Source organism: Triplophysa dalaica, chromosome 1 (genome assembly GCF_015846415.1).
Source record: "Triplophysa dalaica isolate WHDGS20190420 chromosome 1, ASM1584641v1, whole genome shotgun sequence".
NCBI classification, from domain to species: domain Eukaryota; kingdom Metazoa; phylum Chordata; class Actinopteri; order Cypriniformes; family Nemacheilidae; genus Triplophysa; species Triplophysa dalaica.
In genome coordinates, this window is record NC_079542.1 from 6,406,661 (window position 1) to 6,421,949 (window position 15,289).

At 38.0% G+C, this 15,289-nt stretch overlaps 1 protein-coding gene across 1 annotated transcript; it reads right to left on the reverse strand.

Annotated features, from left to right (window-relative positions):
• Positions 1–73: 73 nt before the first annotated feature.
• Positions 74–15,091, reverse strand: pkd1l2b (polycystic kidney disease 1 like 2b). Its single transcript, XM_056746118.1, has 35 exons — positions 15,088–15,091; positions 14,783–15,037; positions 14,167–14,325; positions 13,024–13,212; positions 12,371–12,481; positions 11,225–11,295; positions 10,802–10,896; positions 10,578–10,680; positions 10,329–10,461; positions 10,114–10,250; positions 9,818–9,958; positions 9,587–9,736; positions 9,383–9,507; positions 9,176–9,302; positions 8,946–9,071; positions 7,999–8,221; positions 7,721–7,911; positions 7,306–7,536; positions 6,900–7,001; positions 6,595–6,773; positions 6,352–6,498; positions 6,076–6,275; positions 5,032–5,258; positions 4,382–4,945; positions 4,195–4,294; positions 3,961–4,101; positions 3,660–3,845; positions 2,321–2,645; positions 1,849–1,982; positions 1,642–1,769; positions 1,390–1,550; positions 870–1,080; positions 691–792; positions 466–597; positions 74–262 (listed from the first exon to the last, which is right to left on the reverse strand). Exons 1-35 carry the CDS (start codon positions 15,089–15,091, stop codon positions 140–142), a joined length of 5,733 nt encoding a protein of 1,910 aa, XP_056602096.1. The 3' UTR covers positions 74–139.
• Between the last annotated feature and the right edge of the window lie 198 nt (positions 15,092–15,289).

Sequence of the window (15,289 nt, forward strand, 5' to 3'; positions counted from 1 at the left end):
TAAACCTTGAAAGCTTTATAGTTGAGTGAAAACAGAGTCTTCTGTGCTCTTTATGTATACATTCAAAGATGTGGAGGAATTAAGTTAATATGTGGTGTTTTCCAAAATGAATGTCACAGAAGTCTTGTAATGATCAGGGCTAATGAGTGTCATCTGTAAGAAGACATTCTGTGTCGTCTGCTTTTTTCTTCTTGCATTTGATCCCAAAGAGACCAAGGAACTTCGTTATTATCAGGTCGACATACTCCTGTTCCTCAGAAGGCTTTGAGTGTCAGAAAACAAACTTTTGTTATTATAAACATCAACAACTTTACACATCTCAACTGTCTTAAATTGTCACATATTACAATCGATTTTCAACTGGCTCACGGTGAATCATTACATCCTCAAATGATATAGATTCTTTATCAACACACTACGAATGTTAGCTATCTCTTTAAAGCTAGTCTATCAGAAATGTAATACCTGGTGATTCTCCTGCTCTTCACTGAATGCCTCAAGAATGACGGAGACGAAGAGGGTCAATATGACGAATGTGAGGAAGATGACGCATGAGGTAATGATGAGGGCGCCGAGCACAGGATTAGAATCCAGCACCTGTAGATAAACCAACGACAGGCGTAGTTAAACAAAACCTTCTCAGCCTTGTTTTCCCAGTTTTGACAAGCATCATTTCAATGTGTTACATACCTCATCATAATTAAACAAGCCAAACTGCAAATTGAAGATGGTCTTGAAAGCATCTAGGAAAGATCTATACGAGTACAGCTTCCAGCCAAAAATTAAATTGCACTGCAAAAATGAAAACCATTTTAATAAGTTGGTTATTTAAAAAATAAAAAACAACAAAATATGCTATTGCCCCTTACAGCAAGAGAGTAAGCCACGAACACAATGCCGATGACCGTGATGAAGCTGGAGATATCTTTCCATGCCCGCTGAAGTGAGGCGGTGATGAGGTGCAGTTTAGGATTCAGTCTCAACAGATGCCACAGTTTCACACTGGCCAGCAACACTAGGAAAGCCAAGAGGTATCCCAGTGTAGCATCCGCTAGGGCTGTGTCTTGGAAACTGGGGAACCTGGAGGAGAAGAACTAAATTTTATCTTGCTCAGTTCATATCAGTATTTAAAGGACCAGTTCACCCAAACTTGAAAATTCATAACAATCTGAGCATCATGTTGTGCAGAGAAAGTGTAGGACAAAGGGCTTCAAGCTCCATGAAAGTGGTCCAGATGACCCCTGCACGATTTCCCAATGGTGTTTTTGGCCATTTTGGAGCTTGACAGCCCCAGTCGTGGATTCTCAGCTCCGGAATGAGGATTGTCAACCAACCATTTTGGGTTCATTATCTCTAGAAATCTTCCTGATTTAGAAAAGATTTACTCACTGATCTTTGTTATTCTGGTAATATGTGATGTCTCTGTCTCCCAGCACTGTCCTCTTGATGATGGCAGACAAAGTAGTCCAGCTCAAGATGATGATGAACAGATCTAAAAGGTTCCACTTGTTTTTGAAATACGCCCATTTCTGCTTCTTCATTAGCTTGCCCTGTTTAACCGAAAATGTATACAGTGTACATAAGAATGCTTACAGCACGTATACAATTTAAAAGTAGAAAATATACTATCAGAGCGCTGACCTGCACAAACATATAGTAGCAGACGAAGAGGAAATAAAAGACTTGAGAGGCAATGAGAAAAGACTGAAAGCCACCCGTGGACTGATAGACACGCACGCTCTGGATGACGCTACGATACTGAAACGCTCCTGTAAGAGAAGTGTTGTGAGTTAACTTTAGAAACAACACAAACAGGGTTTGTTTGAATGCTTGTTCATTTTTTCTCACCCACTGCAGTTCTCTCCAGCATTAGTGTGACGAGGCAGAAGAGGTTGACGTTGGCATTGTAGACCGTAAACTCCACAAAAATTGCTCTAGTGAACATATCCAGCCAGGTGGAGTCAAATAGATACTGTAGCTTTCTGTTGGTTGGCGACAATAATGCTTATAGGATAGCATAAATAAAATATCAGACAAATATAAAACATTTTAAATATGACTTGAGGCCCTTGAAGGTGTTGTGTACCTTTTTTACCCACACCACCATCAATGGATAACTACATAATTTTCTCAATTGACTCCTGTTTTAAAACCAGCCATGTACTGTATTAAGGTAAATTTGTTTATTTACATTTTTGCAAGCAATTTTGTACTAATCTTAAAAATATGTGTAATATCACATCAGTGTCCAGTTTTATATAGAGGCAAATTTTTTGGCAAACCTTTCTGGTAAGATAATACATCACGCAGTATTGCTCACCTACTAGCATTTTCCTTATCAGCACCAAGGTCCACTACATATCCGCCTCCCCTATACAGCGCTATATCACCCCAGACGGGATATCCTCTGAGCTCTGACTGGCTCTGGTAGCTCCAGACTGTGTCTACAGAGCCATTTGCAGAGTTAGGCTCTTGCCAGTCCGGATCGTAGGAACCCATGTCCTCATCATCCCAAGAGTATGGGGCGTTACAGTCAGGAACAGAGTCACGCATAGGTTTAGCAATCTTACAGGAGTCCCTTTTCACCCTAACCTGACGGAGACGTGCGCTTCCCACACATTTTGAGTTTCCATCGGTTATGAAGCCTTGGAAATACAAATAAAAAACATTATTACACACATCGTTCAATAATGTGGCCATGTAGCTTAATAGCTTGAAACTACAGCTCTTGAGATATAAGATGGTTTCCTTTCCTTCTTGTACCTCGAATGTACAAACACTAGATAATGTAGGTAGTATAAAATTTAAGGAATATGTGATTGGAAAATCTGGGGCATTGTTATTGTGGAAAATCATCACAAAGGCTATATTACAGTAACTATAATGCTTTTGGTCAAAAGTTCAGTTACAAGTAAAAGTGGTTTTGTCTAGTTCAAAACCAACAGCTTGTGAGATTTTTCATGTCAGGTCAATGTTTCAATGTTTCACATATTATTTGTTTAAAATATTATACATTTATACAACGGTTTTCAGCAGGTTGGGAAAATGAATGGACGGACGTTCAAATAACTACTTTATTGTAATATTTTTCTGATGTTCTTCTGTAACCTTGTATCTCCATTTTTCATGATTATTCGTTTTTTTGCCAAAAATCTTTATTATTCTCCCTGGTCACTGGGTTCTGCAAATATCTTACCAATAAAAAGTTTCAAAAATGCTTGTCAACTTTGACAAACCAGTATTTAATCATTTTAAACTACAGTGTTTTTTCCATTTTCTCTCTAAGAGAGATCTAAGGTTTCGGAAGGCCAAACGGCAATTTGTTACCTATAATGTTTTTCCTTTATATTTTTGTGATTTCGTAAATTGTTTTGTTCCATAATTATTTTACTGTTCAATTAAGCTGTAAAGCCTGCGATAGACTGTTTAATCGCAAGTTTCATTGTGACAACTTACCCCGTAGAGTGTGACAACATGCCCTAGTGGCAGTTCAATGTGTATTAAAAAAAAGTATCCTTTGTTCAGTTGCTTTTGCCTGACTTTCATGAATTAATATAATGTAATATTTACTCAAGTAAACACTTGTCCGAAGTATTACATTTAATTTCATAATTGAAGCACTTTCTATTTATTTTATTTAAAACCAATAAAAAAAGTACCTGGATACTCTCCAAACAGGTTTTTGAGAATGATATGGTTTGCCCAGTTAAACACATCATTGTAGTTCATACTTTCTGAAACATCTTGTTCAAAGCTTTGCCGGATGTGCTGAGTTAGATAATAGGCATTTGAATCTCGCTGGCCGTATGCCACCACAAGCAGCATCCACAGGAACCCTAAAAACACTGCAGAGGAAATACAAATTGAACGAATGCTGCTTTTTTTTCACACTGTCATTGGCTAAAATCAGGGCCATTGATCACAGAACCAGATCATAAAAAGCAAATTGCGCTATCTCACCTAGAATCTCCACAATGAGTCCTCTTGCTTTCCGCTGTTTAGCCAGGTTTCTTTTAATCTTTTCGATGTCAGACAGGGGTGGTGGCTTATAGTAGCTTCGCATGCAGTCCCTTTTAGCAAGTCGCAATCCATCAGGACCCTCTGCGTGATTAAATATACCGCATGTCTTCTTTATAACATAAACTAATAAATACTGTGTGTTATTGGACTGTCGCATGCTTCATTCCCAATTACCTGAGTGAGTGGCTTTTTTCTTAAGTAAGGAGTCGACAAGGTCATCGTCCGAATTAATGTTTTTCACCACCAACGCGAAGAATATCGCAAAACAAATGACCTGTCAAATAAAACACACACAATAAAACCAAACGGCCAGAAAGGAAATGGGTCTAAACAATGCAAAGATTTATTACATGCCTCTTACTTTTACAGGCTGGGTAAAGAAGAGGCTCTCGGTGAAGGACATCGCAATGGAGATGATCCAGTTTATTGAACGATCCTTCCCATATTTCAACCCGTACAACATGGTGAAGTATCCAGACACCACACTGGTGCCTGCCACGAGAAGCCAACCCACGTACACGAACCACCAGGGGAAACCATTCCAGCAGGACTTCTTTTTGTCTTTGGTTGTACTTGAGATGTGGGAATGCTGATCAAACGATCCGGCGTAAATGTGACCTTCCAACACTCTCTTAATGTTCTGGACCTGCAGTAAAACCTGGCTGTACGAGCCTGGCCTTGAAAAGCCAGAAGGACCCAGGAGCCTCACTTCACCCTCCATGTTCTGAAGCTGTTTGAGGAGATGATGGGTGTAAATCCAGTATACAGATGAGGGGTCGTTTGCGTGTGTCGAGTGCTGTTGTTCGATGAGTTCATGCAGCTCTGACAGCAACATGTTAATGTCTGCTTTTTCCAGGTTTTTCTCTAATTTTGGCACAGAGCATCTCATGGCATTTGCAAACAGGTAAATGATTCTCTGGATGTCCTAATGAACATAAATGGGTACGTATCATGGTAACATTGTTTTCTGGTATTCTTCTCAATACTGCTTACATTTATACAAGTACTTACTTTGATGAGGAACTCTGCTGTGATATTGTTTTTGTCTAAATCTGAGGAGAATGCTTTTTCTTTTTCAGCTTTTTGAGACTTGGACTTCTTTTTCTCCTTTTGTTTTGTTTTCTTTTCCCGAGGGCGCGATTGCCTGAATATGCCCACGATCAGCAAGTTGACGGGAAACACGATGATGGAACTCTGGATGCCAATCATCACCTGACTCCAGGTAAGCTCAATTTGACCTTTGGTATCAAAAGATCACAGAAAAACAAAACGATATTTCTGAAATGATGGAGTCTACATAAGTTCCAACCAAACACACTATAATAGAGTACCCCAGAGATGACGTATTTTTCTGTGCAAACCTGGACGCAAGGTAGCATTTTAGCACCTCTGCTTCCATTGACCCAAAGTCTATGGGTTTTTGGTAAATCGCCTGAAATAAGATCTGTGGTTAACAAAACCTCTAAATATTTTCACGTTATAATCTATAACACGAAACACACCAGTTATAACCCACTCGTGAATTTTTTAAAACCTTATTGTGTCTTAAAAGCAGCGGCTGCTTACAAGCTGCCAAAGCGACTACTTCCTTTGGCGGGGACGTTAAGTCATCTCGCATATACATCTCACAAATTAGGCAATATGGGCACAAATCTCTAAAAACATGGATGGGCATGCATTCACCGAGTAATTACTTACCATGGAACATGTTAATAAAGTTTAGGCATGGGGATGGTAACGTTAATATCAAGCGACAATACTGTGTGTAGTCTGTTTTAACCTTGTGTTAGCTTTTTACTTCTGGTGATTGTATTTAGACTTCAAAAGTAACAAATGTTGTGTCAATTTGTAAAGATTGTCTTGATAGACAAAATCTGAACACATCATAAACCTTTGTTAATCACAGATTTTATTTTTTGCGATCTTCCAAAAGTCTATGGAAAAAATGCATAGGCTTATGGTTGAGGGAACCAGTGCGGCGCTAACTCCCGGGTTGGCCCGTTAAAATACGTCATACCTGCACCACTCAATATGAGTCACTAATATAAATCATACCCATGTCCATGCTCTGATCTGAAGGGTCTGTGGGAATCCCATAGAACATGATACTGGTCAACATGGTGCAAAGCAGCACGGAGAAACAGCAGGAGACGCGTTGCACTCGAGTAAAATTACTGCTGGGGGGCCGACTGACCACCGAGTACCAGATGTGACCGTCACAGAAATCTGTTGTTGTCTTCATGAAGAATAAATTGCTGCGGAAAAAGAGGTAATTTAATGTTTCAGACGTTCTCTTTAAACTGCTGAATTGCTTAAAGATAGTGAGCTCACGTAAAGCCCTTCAGGTCCGCATCTGTTGCTACAGGAAATGTTCTTTCAATAGTACACTCGTCTATATCGGCCGCCAGCCATGCACTGCACAGGAAGTGCCGTTTCTCCCCAGTCTCCATGTCCTGAACCATCACTGAGTTAACATACCTAATGGGTATGAGAAAACTGTTTTTAAACACATCTTCACCTAAAAATGAATATGGCTAACTTCTGACTTGAGGGTGAACTTTAACATCAATTTACCAAGCAGGATGATCTCCCGAGTTGTCATGCCACAGGCTGATGCTCTGCAGTTCTCCCAGCGAGTACGGTGTGGTCAGTAGAAACAAATCCACTGCTCCTCTTTCAAACACGGTCTTCTCGGGGTCGGTCAGGTGATGAGGCTCACACACTCCCTCTGTACCTTGTATCATCACTACAACCTGATTCACATATAAAATGTATAGGCTAAATGCACTATAAATTGCTTTGGATCGAAAGCCTCAGCAAAAAACATAACTATAACTGTAAGGGGGACAGGATTTCAGTGAAAACATGCCCATGCTAACCCGTGATGAAGGAGAAGCTCCAATGCGATGTCCAGTGCTGATCTTCAACAAGTAACGGTATTCCGCAAAAGGATCGTTGTCTTCCAGCACAGTAACTTTGACCTTTCATGGAAAGTTTCACAACTTATGTTTCTCAGTAGAAAAATATATTTTTTGCCATGTTGTTTCTACAGTAGGCCTAAACAGACAAACTGCTCTACAGAGCACATTTCGTAAATACGTTATCTCCTTCAGCAATGAAGTGAAAACGTGACAAAAAAACTGTGTCAACCACATAGTGCTTCCAAAGCGAGGGTTGGAATGAGCAATTGGTTGCAATTCGCAACCTCACCGCTAGATGGCACTAAATTTCATACACTGGACCTTTAAACTGCAAAAGCCTAAAGATTCAGCTACTGTACGTTACCTTGACTTTGTCCTGTAGGTCCTTCCTGCGGGCCCATATCGCGGCCAGGATGTAAGCCAAAAAGATTGCCCCTATGAAGCACACTACCACTGGGTTCTGTGCAAAGTTGGAAAACAGCTCAGCGGACTTCGACGGATCTACCGTATTTGGCATCACAAAGAAACTGCTCCCAAAAAAGGTCAGATGGTTACACAGGCACTGAGTAACAGATGCGGTTGTGTTGGGGCCAACCTAAAACAGAGAATTCAAACATAATAATTTTTTCAGAAACAGGAAAATAATATACAGTAGACAGAGTGTACATAAAAGCTCATGCATAAAACACTAGCTGAAATAATACATTTGATTCTATTGTCTTTTGTCGTGTTTAAGTTTTAAGTTAACTGCATTTAATTTAGAAAATAACAGCTCTCACCCTACAGTTGGAGTCATTCCATTCAGACTTATGCTGCTTCCAGAAAATGCACTGGGCGGTAATGGATGTTATCGTCAGGGAGGCATTCACAGATTTCACACCCGGACCAACGATAGGCCGTACTAGAAGATAGTAAAGCCCCTCGTCTCCAGCCAACTCACTGGGCTTCAATATCCATGTGTACCTTTCCACTATACAAAAATATTCAAGTACAACGTTTTAAATCACTGTTTCAATTGTACACAAGTTAATCGTTTCAACATTAGAGCATGATTTACCTAGCGAATTCGCTTCTAGAGGAAATGTCACTTTGGCTACATAGTTACTATCAGAAGGATAGTCCTGGTAGCCCAGCAGTAAGACCAGCGGCAATTCTTCCGAGGGTTCTAACTTTAAAACCAGAGTAGTGTTTTGAGATGTTATGTTGATGGCCATGGTGCTGTAGCTGCTCAGGTCCAGAACGGTGCTGTTCAAGTCCGCTTGTGGTCGTGGTATCAAAATCTGTTGGAAATGCATTAAGTAATTAAATATATGATATTAAATAATAAACTTTAAATCTAAAAACTGTATTAGCTAGAAGATACTCAGAATTTAGTAGTAGAACCAGTCAACCATTTTCTTGTCTTTATATTTACAATATAAAGCATTTTTTGTCAATTTTTCGAAATTTAGAATGTATTTTTGGCAACTACTATAAATGTTCCCGTGCTACTTAAGACTGGTTTTGTTGTCCAGGGTCACATTTGGCAGACGCTTTTATCCAAAGTGACTAACGTTGCATAATAGTACACATTTGTATTTGCATATGAGCAATCCCCGGGAATGAACCTGTGACCTTGGCTTTGCTAGCGCCATGCTCTAACCACTGAGCTACAGGAAGTTTATATCATATACTGTATATTCACTTTCCTTATAAACATAAGTATAGAAAGTAGGCTATAGAAAGCAATGGAGAATAGGGGGCGTCATGGGCTGGGGACATGATCCTGTTCATACTCTTACCCATCAGCACTCGTCTAATGCAATTGCGCTACAGCTCTGACGTCAAGCTAAAACACGTTTAAATAAACAACTGTACAGAAATATTCGACTAAGTATATACAATCGAACATTGTTAACATTCAAACATTTTAAGTATACAAAATGTTTATTTTTTATTATTTGAATGTATTCATTTTTATACACAAAGGTTCCTGTCAACATTGCTCTTGCTGAAGCCCCTGACCTCAATCTCCAGAGGAAGATCTTCCACTGGAAGAGATTGGCCGTCCGGTGTAGTCAGGGAAAAACCACTCACATGACTATTAAGGGTCAGACCATCACGCCATGGGTCGATAAGAAAATTTGTCATCTATAATAAGAAATGGACATAGGAATATAAAGGACTCCTAATAAGAACATATCATGCATAAAAATATAGTTAACTGTATTGCATCGCAATAACTATAGACTTACTCTCACATCCACTGGCTGTATTATGTTCGCGAGAGCATTACTGCTCAGATTTGGTAGTGAGAAAGTGGCTGAAGTTACGTTGACATCCGGGATGGTAAAAGCCTGTTTGATGTGCTGTGGAGATAATCTAACCGAGATTGAAACACAAATTGTTGTAAAACCTTTACTCACTTTATTCTCACCAATCCTCACAATGGATTGTATTACCTGTTGGCATAAATACTAATATGAGGGGCGGTGATGATCGCCGGCTCCATGTCTGGTGTTTTATTTGCTAACATGAAACTCTGCACAGCATCTAGACCATTGACGAAATAACTGGCGATGTTCTTCTGCAAAGAAAATAAAGCTCATCAGGGAACATTTCTTGAGTGGGGAGTATGTTACTAGGATAAAAGAAGGCTACAATACTTCTTTTTTTGAATCAAAGGCCTGGAGAATGTGGCTGGCGGACTCTACGATGAGTTGGGCTGCGTCTCCTAACTCGCTCATGTTAGCCGTGCTCAGATCGATGGAAGCAAGGGAATAAGAGATACTTTCTACTATGCAACCACCCTCAACCTGCAACAAAAGTGACATCGGCCATTATGCAGCTATAGAATTTGAGCGCACATATGAAGAGGTGTGTGGTCTCTATACTACCTGAGCACCGGAGTTCACTTCCGTTTCCAGCTCAACAAGATTCTTCATAGCATTAGCGACCATCAGCACGTCTCGGTCTTGCTCAATTAAGCTGCTATTGGTTAAAGCAACACAAATGTTTGAAAGAAGTTGTTCTCGCAGCTGTGGAAAGGGAAATATATGTGGTGAATAAACAATGTAACAAGTAACGTGGCATCGGCACAATTATTCATTACAAGCATTTGAAACCACTGACGCATGATGAACTTGCTTGATGTAAACTGTGTCTCGGTGATTTTATGTGTCTGTATTCTTACCTCTGTTACTTGATCTGTGTCTTTCATTTCAATCAACAGGTCCGAGATAATGGACAGTAAAGGGTTGCTCGGGCGATTTAGCAGGTACGCTAGAATGGTGGTTGACCCAAATACTAATGTTCCATCCTGTTCTTTGCCTAAACCATGCATAAATAAATGTTAAATCTGCTTTAGTCATGCATCCTTACATAATTTAAAATGTCAAATGAACGCACAGACGACCTCCACCAAGTAGTCCCCCTGAACAACTCTGAGCTTGCTAGTTTTTATGTCCACAGTGTTTTTATCTTTTTTAAATAGATTCATTGTCTTTAAGCCTGTCCCGAGGCAGCCGTTCAGAGCATCTGACTAAAACAGAAAAATGTACAAGTTAAAAAAGATCTGTATTCTGTATGGTACTGAAAATACTACAGAAAAATAAATCAAATGTTTTTCTATGAAATAGAGCCATTGAATTTGCTTACGTCTAATTTGTCTTCCAAATACCAGTAAACTTTTTTACAGTCTTTGTTGCCTATCGACAATTTGACTTTCTCAGCAACAGACGCTGTATCACAATTTAGACATCTATAAAAAAGAATGAAGGTAAAAATACGATCTTTGATAGCATGCATCACTTTTTGCAACTGAAGACCTATGCAAATATAACACAACATGAAATTTTCATGATTATTAAAACATGTCTTACGTGATTGTAACACCTGATACAATCGAAGTCCCTGTTGAAGTCACCATTGTATTGGAACAACGCTTAATTTTTAATTCACCAGAATCCGTTTCTGCCTAATGTGCACATCCTGTTTCAAAGACATAGAAATCTTTTTCACATGAACAATTATTGAAATTAATATAGAACTGAAAGAACAAAAATCAGTTGGTGAGTAATTAAATGAAGAAATATACTTAGATTAACAGGAAACAACGCTGTAAAATTATTGTGTAGCAGCATGTGAAAGATACAGTGCTATCTTATCTTATAAAAGCATTAATAAATTATAAAAAGCAAGAGAAGGTTATCAGGACTCTGCAATTTAAACTTTTTAAACAAAAATAATTCAATTAATCAAAACTTTGAGAACAGAATACAAAAAACTATTTAAAAGTGAAATACATTTCTCCTGTCGTCAAAAGCGCCTTTTCCACTATCATCTGCAGATCTTCTGTCAATGATACTGGAGGCTTCTGTATGAAAAAGATTAATTTTATTAAAAAGATGTCTGAACTGTGCCCACTTGTGCTGACTTTCAAGTAAAACTTTGAGTCAAGCGATAAATACATGGGTGATTTTCACGAAATCTTGGTTTCAAGATGTCAAACATGATTGTAGCATCCTAAAAGCCTTTCCGAAGCTGCAGGAGTTGAGTGTGGAATAACTTGTGACGCGTCAGTCATCTGTTCCCATTGAATATTGAGATTTATTTTTGATTCATAAAACAAAAAGACTTCTTGAGTTATTGGAAGACCATTTCAAATCAAGGTAGTTGATGATTCTACGATCAACAAAAAAATGTATGTTACCACACTCACCCCCTTCCTTCCTCCTTTCCTCTACCCTAACAGGTGCTTTAAAAAAGCATATCAACAAATGTCCTTTTTATTCATTAAAAACAATGTATGAAATGTTTAAAAGCATTCATTTCAAAACTTTTGCTTACAGTTAAATAAAAAATTTAAATAAAAAAAAGCATTTCAAATTATCATTATCGTAACCATTCAGAACTGTTTATCAGATAACAAGTTTTGCTAAATAGAGAGAAGCCATGATGCCTAAGCAAGTTTTTTTAACCATACACAATACGACATTAATGATTAATATTTTAATCAAAAATGTGGAAAAATGTGCAAAAAAATGTCGATGAGGATGAGAATATCAGTCATGGAAACTTTTTTCCCACGATTTCTGCATTTTTATTATTCATGAATTATCTGTTTGTGATTTTTGTGTCATATTTTTGTCGTTTGAGAACACCTGGAACATTCCAATTGTTTTTTTCAGAATGTTTTCATTTGACTCTGTTTAAATTACATATGCACTCACACAACATGTTACGGAAATGAGAATTTCAGCAGAAAAAGCGATAAAATACATATAATTTGGGTAACCGAATTATATGCTTTATAACTAAAATCATTACTGCCAAGATGTTTCAGTGGTTTTGTGAGAATGAGCCTATTACTCAGCTATAAAAAAAAAAACATGATGTTAACATTAGGCATATTTCTGTATACTGTAATAAATAATAAAAAAATCTCGTACTGTATTTGCAGTTGTATTCCACCACTAAGTAACTTCCCAGCGTGGGACACGGTTCTCCAAAAGAGGATGCATCGGTCATAGCCAGGCAAACCTGTTGTCCATTGCAGCGCTCTTGGAGGGCAACAAACCATCATTACTATGCAATAATACAGCAAGTCAATACAACACCATTGAGACCCTGAGAGCACTAAGCCACTATGACAATAGCAAAATACATTACAGCAGTATGTAAATACAATCATCTACCAAAAAGGTCAAATTCGTATGTTCCAAATTTATTTACCTAACAATGAGACTTCAACAGGTCCATTAGTATTGAAATACACAGGTCTTTCTATCAAGAGTCCTTTGTTTTCACACTATGCAGTTGTTGTAACATTAAACCTCTGCCGTGATGTGAACGGAAAATAATTAAGCTCTGTTTACATGCTCCATTCATATTCAGTTTGTTTTGCATTCACAGTAAGTTCAACAACAGCTTGAACTGAATTTAAAAGCAACATTCTCTTAACAGGTCTAGAGGTCAAAGATCAAATTACCTCACAATTTATTATATTCAGTTCCATGGTACATAAGGGTATTTCAAAGTACATTTCCAATTTACCATGACAGCACTAGCGTTGTTTTTTTATTGTTAGTGTTTTGTCCAGTACCTGAAACTAGATCCAGCACACTGTCCCAGCTGCACTGGTCCTGTGATGATGTGAGAGAGGTGGAGATGTCGTTCCTGCAGTAGTGTGGTGTCCTCCTGCCAAAGAAACTTCTCTGAATCTCTATCACCTGATCAGAGTCACACTTCAGGAAGGTGCTGTGATTCACACACGACAGGGAACGTCCCAATTCTAGGAATGTATCAAAATATCAAAATGGATGACGATTAAACATGCTTTTATATGATACTTATATACATCATTCAAAAGAGGTTGTCTGCTGAAAAGTGAAAATTCTTTCATCATTTATTCACCCTTGTGTGTTGTGTCACAGCGAATTTGGACATAAGAGGATTTGGAACGACACAAGGGTGAATAAGTGATGACAATTATTGTGACTTTTGGTTGAAGTTTAAGCACATTTCAAAACATTTAAATAAAAGTCGAACTATTTTGATGTATTTCTTATGAATGTAGCCGAGATCTCAAAAAAAGATGTAGTTAAACCGTTTCCTGTAAAGAGTGAAAACCATTCAAATCTAAATATGGATTTTTGTATATGAAATCTTTTTTTGTTTAAATAAGTAAATATACATGTCACAACTAGGGATGCACCAATACCATTTTTTAAAGACCGAGTACAAGTACTGATATGTTTTTTTCTGGCACTCAGCGATACCGATGCCTGAACCTTTTCTCAACATAGTGACACTATTTAAATAGAATAGCTGCATATAAACAACTCCACCATAAACACATTATGAAAAAAAAATTCACAACAAATTTCAGTCAGTTCTGTCACATGAGGTATCGGTCTTTGGTATCGTGCCTTTTCACGGGTTCTGAAACTGGTATCTGTGCATTCCTAATCACAACATAAATATTTTTTATATTTTTTATAAACTGACAAAATACAGTACAAACAACATACCGATGGGAAATCAACACTTTTAATCAAGATCCATTGTTAAGGGTTATGATTCCTTCTGGTAAATTTAAGTGCTGCCATATCAAAACTTTTTTTGGTCATCAAAATCAATTAAAATACTACAACAATTTGCTGTCATTTCGAAACCGCACATGACAAGAAAGAGTTACTGTACTATTTTTTTTAATTGACAGAATACAAAAATATACAAAACTTACCAAACTCACACATGAAGTAGAATTCCTTGTCACAGTCACTTGTCATCTTCCAGTGAGAATTAGAATCTGTGCTGATGTAACCACAACCAGTTTCCAGGACTGGCTTACTGATCCAGTTTGAGTAAATCACATCAGAACCATCCAGCCAGTTTATGCCACCTGAAGACAAAGCTGTGTGAGTTATCTCAAAATATAAAAAGCAAATTATGCTGTTATGGTGGTAAATTTTGCTTTTCAATTGCGTTTGTGGAAAAATATTTTTTTAAATAAACTGCACATTCATAGTATTATAAAGTATTATAAAATAGGGAATTTTGTGTTATAACTGCAAATAAATGTATTTATTTGTTCTTAATGCCACATCAGCACTAAAGGCCATTTATGGCAAACTTATTCATGATACAATCAAACTTAACAAAATAAAAAATTACAGTGAAAAATAAATATAATTAATTTTAATACTTGATTAAAAACCCAAGAATCTGCCAGAAGTCTTTTTAAAAATGTCAACTTCAAATACATAAATAAAAAACTACACCTCAGTACACTGTTGCCCCTCAGTACAGTATTATTCAAGCTCTACCTATAAACTCATTTTCCCACACAATATACAAACCCTTCGTATCCAAAGTGATGTTGTCAAAGGAGGGTGCAAGTCCTATCCACCAGTTCTGCTCTGGTTGCATGTGTTTCTGCAGAAACTGCTGGGTCTCATCATTCCGAATGAAGGCCAGATGCCCGCCGCCCCACTCGCACCAAGCTTGAGCGCTGAGAAAACTACGCTGAAGACCCACAAATTCATAGCAGGAGCTCTGGAAAGACTGCTGGTGCTCTGGGCAGGAATGACCCCCGGTGGCTGCTTGGCCACAGGCTTGAGGATAATAAAGAATACAAGAAATATCACAGTAGAGAGTCTTTCACCCATCTCTACTCCTGACTACATACAGACTAAAATGTATTCTTGCATCTTCTCTATATAAAGGATTTTGAACCCCACCAAAGGTACGTCAGCCTGCCAATGACTTCATATTGATTTACAACCAAGCCCTGTAATGTAATAGCCTAATGGATGCATATTGTGTATTTGCACAAAAGCAGAGAGTTTCATTTAGATCAAGTGAGC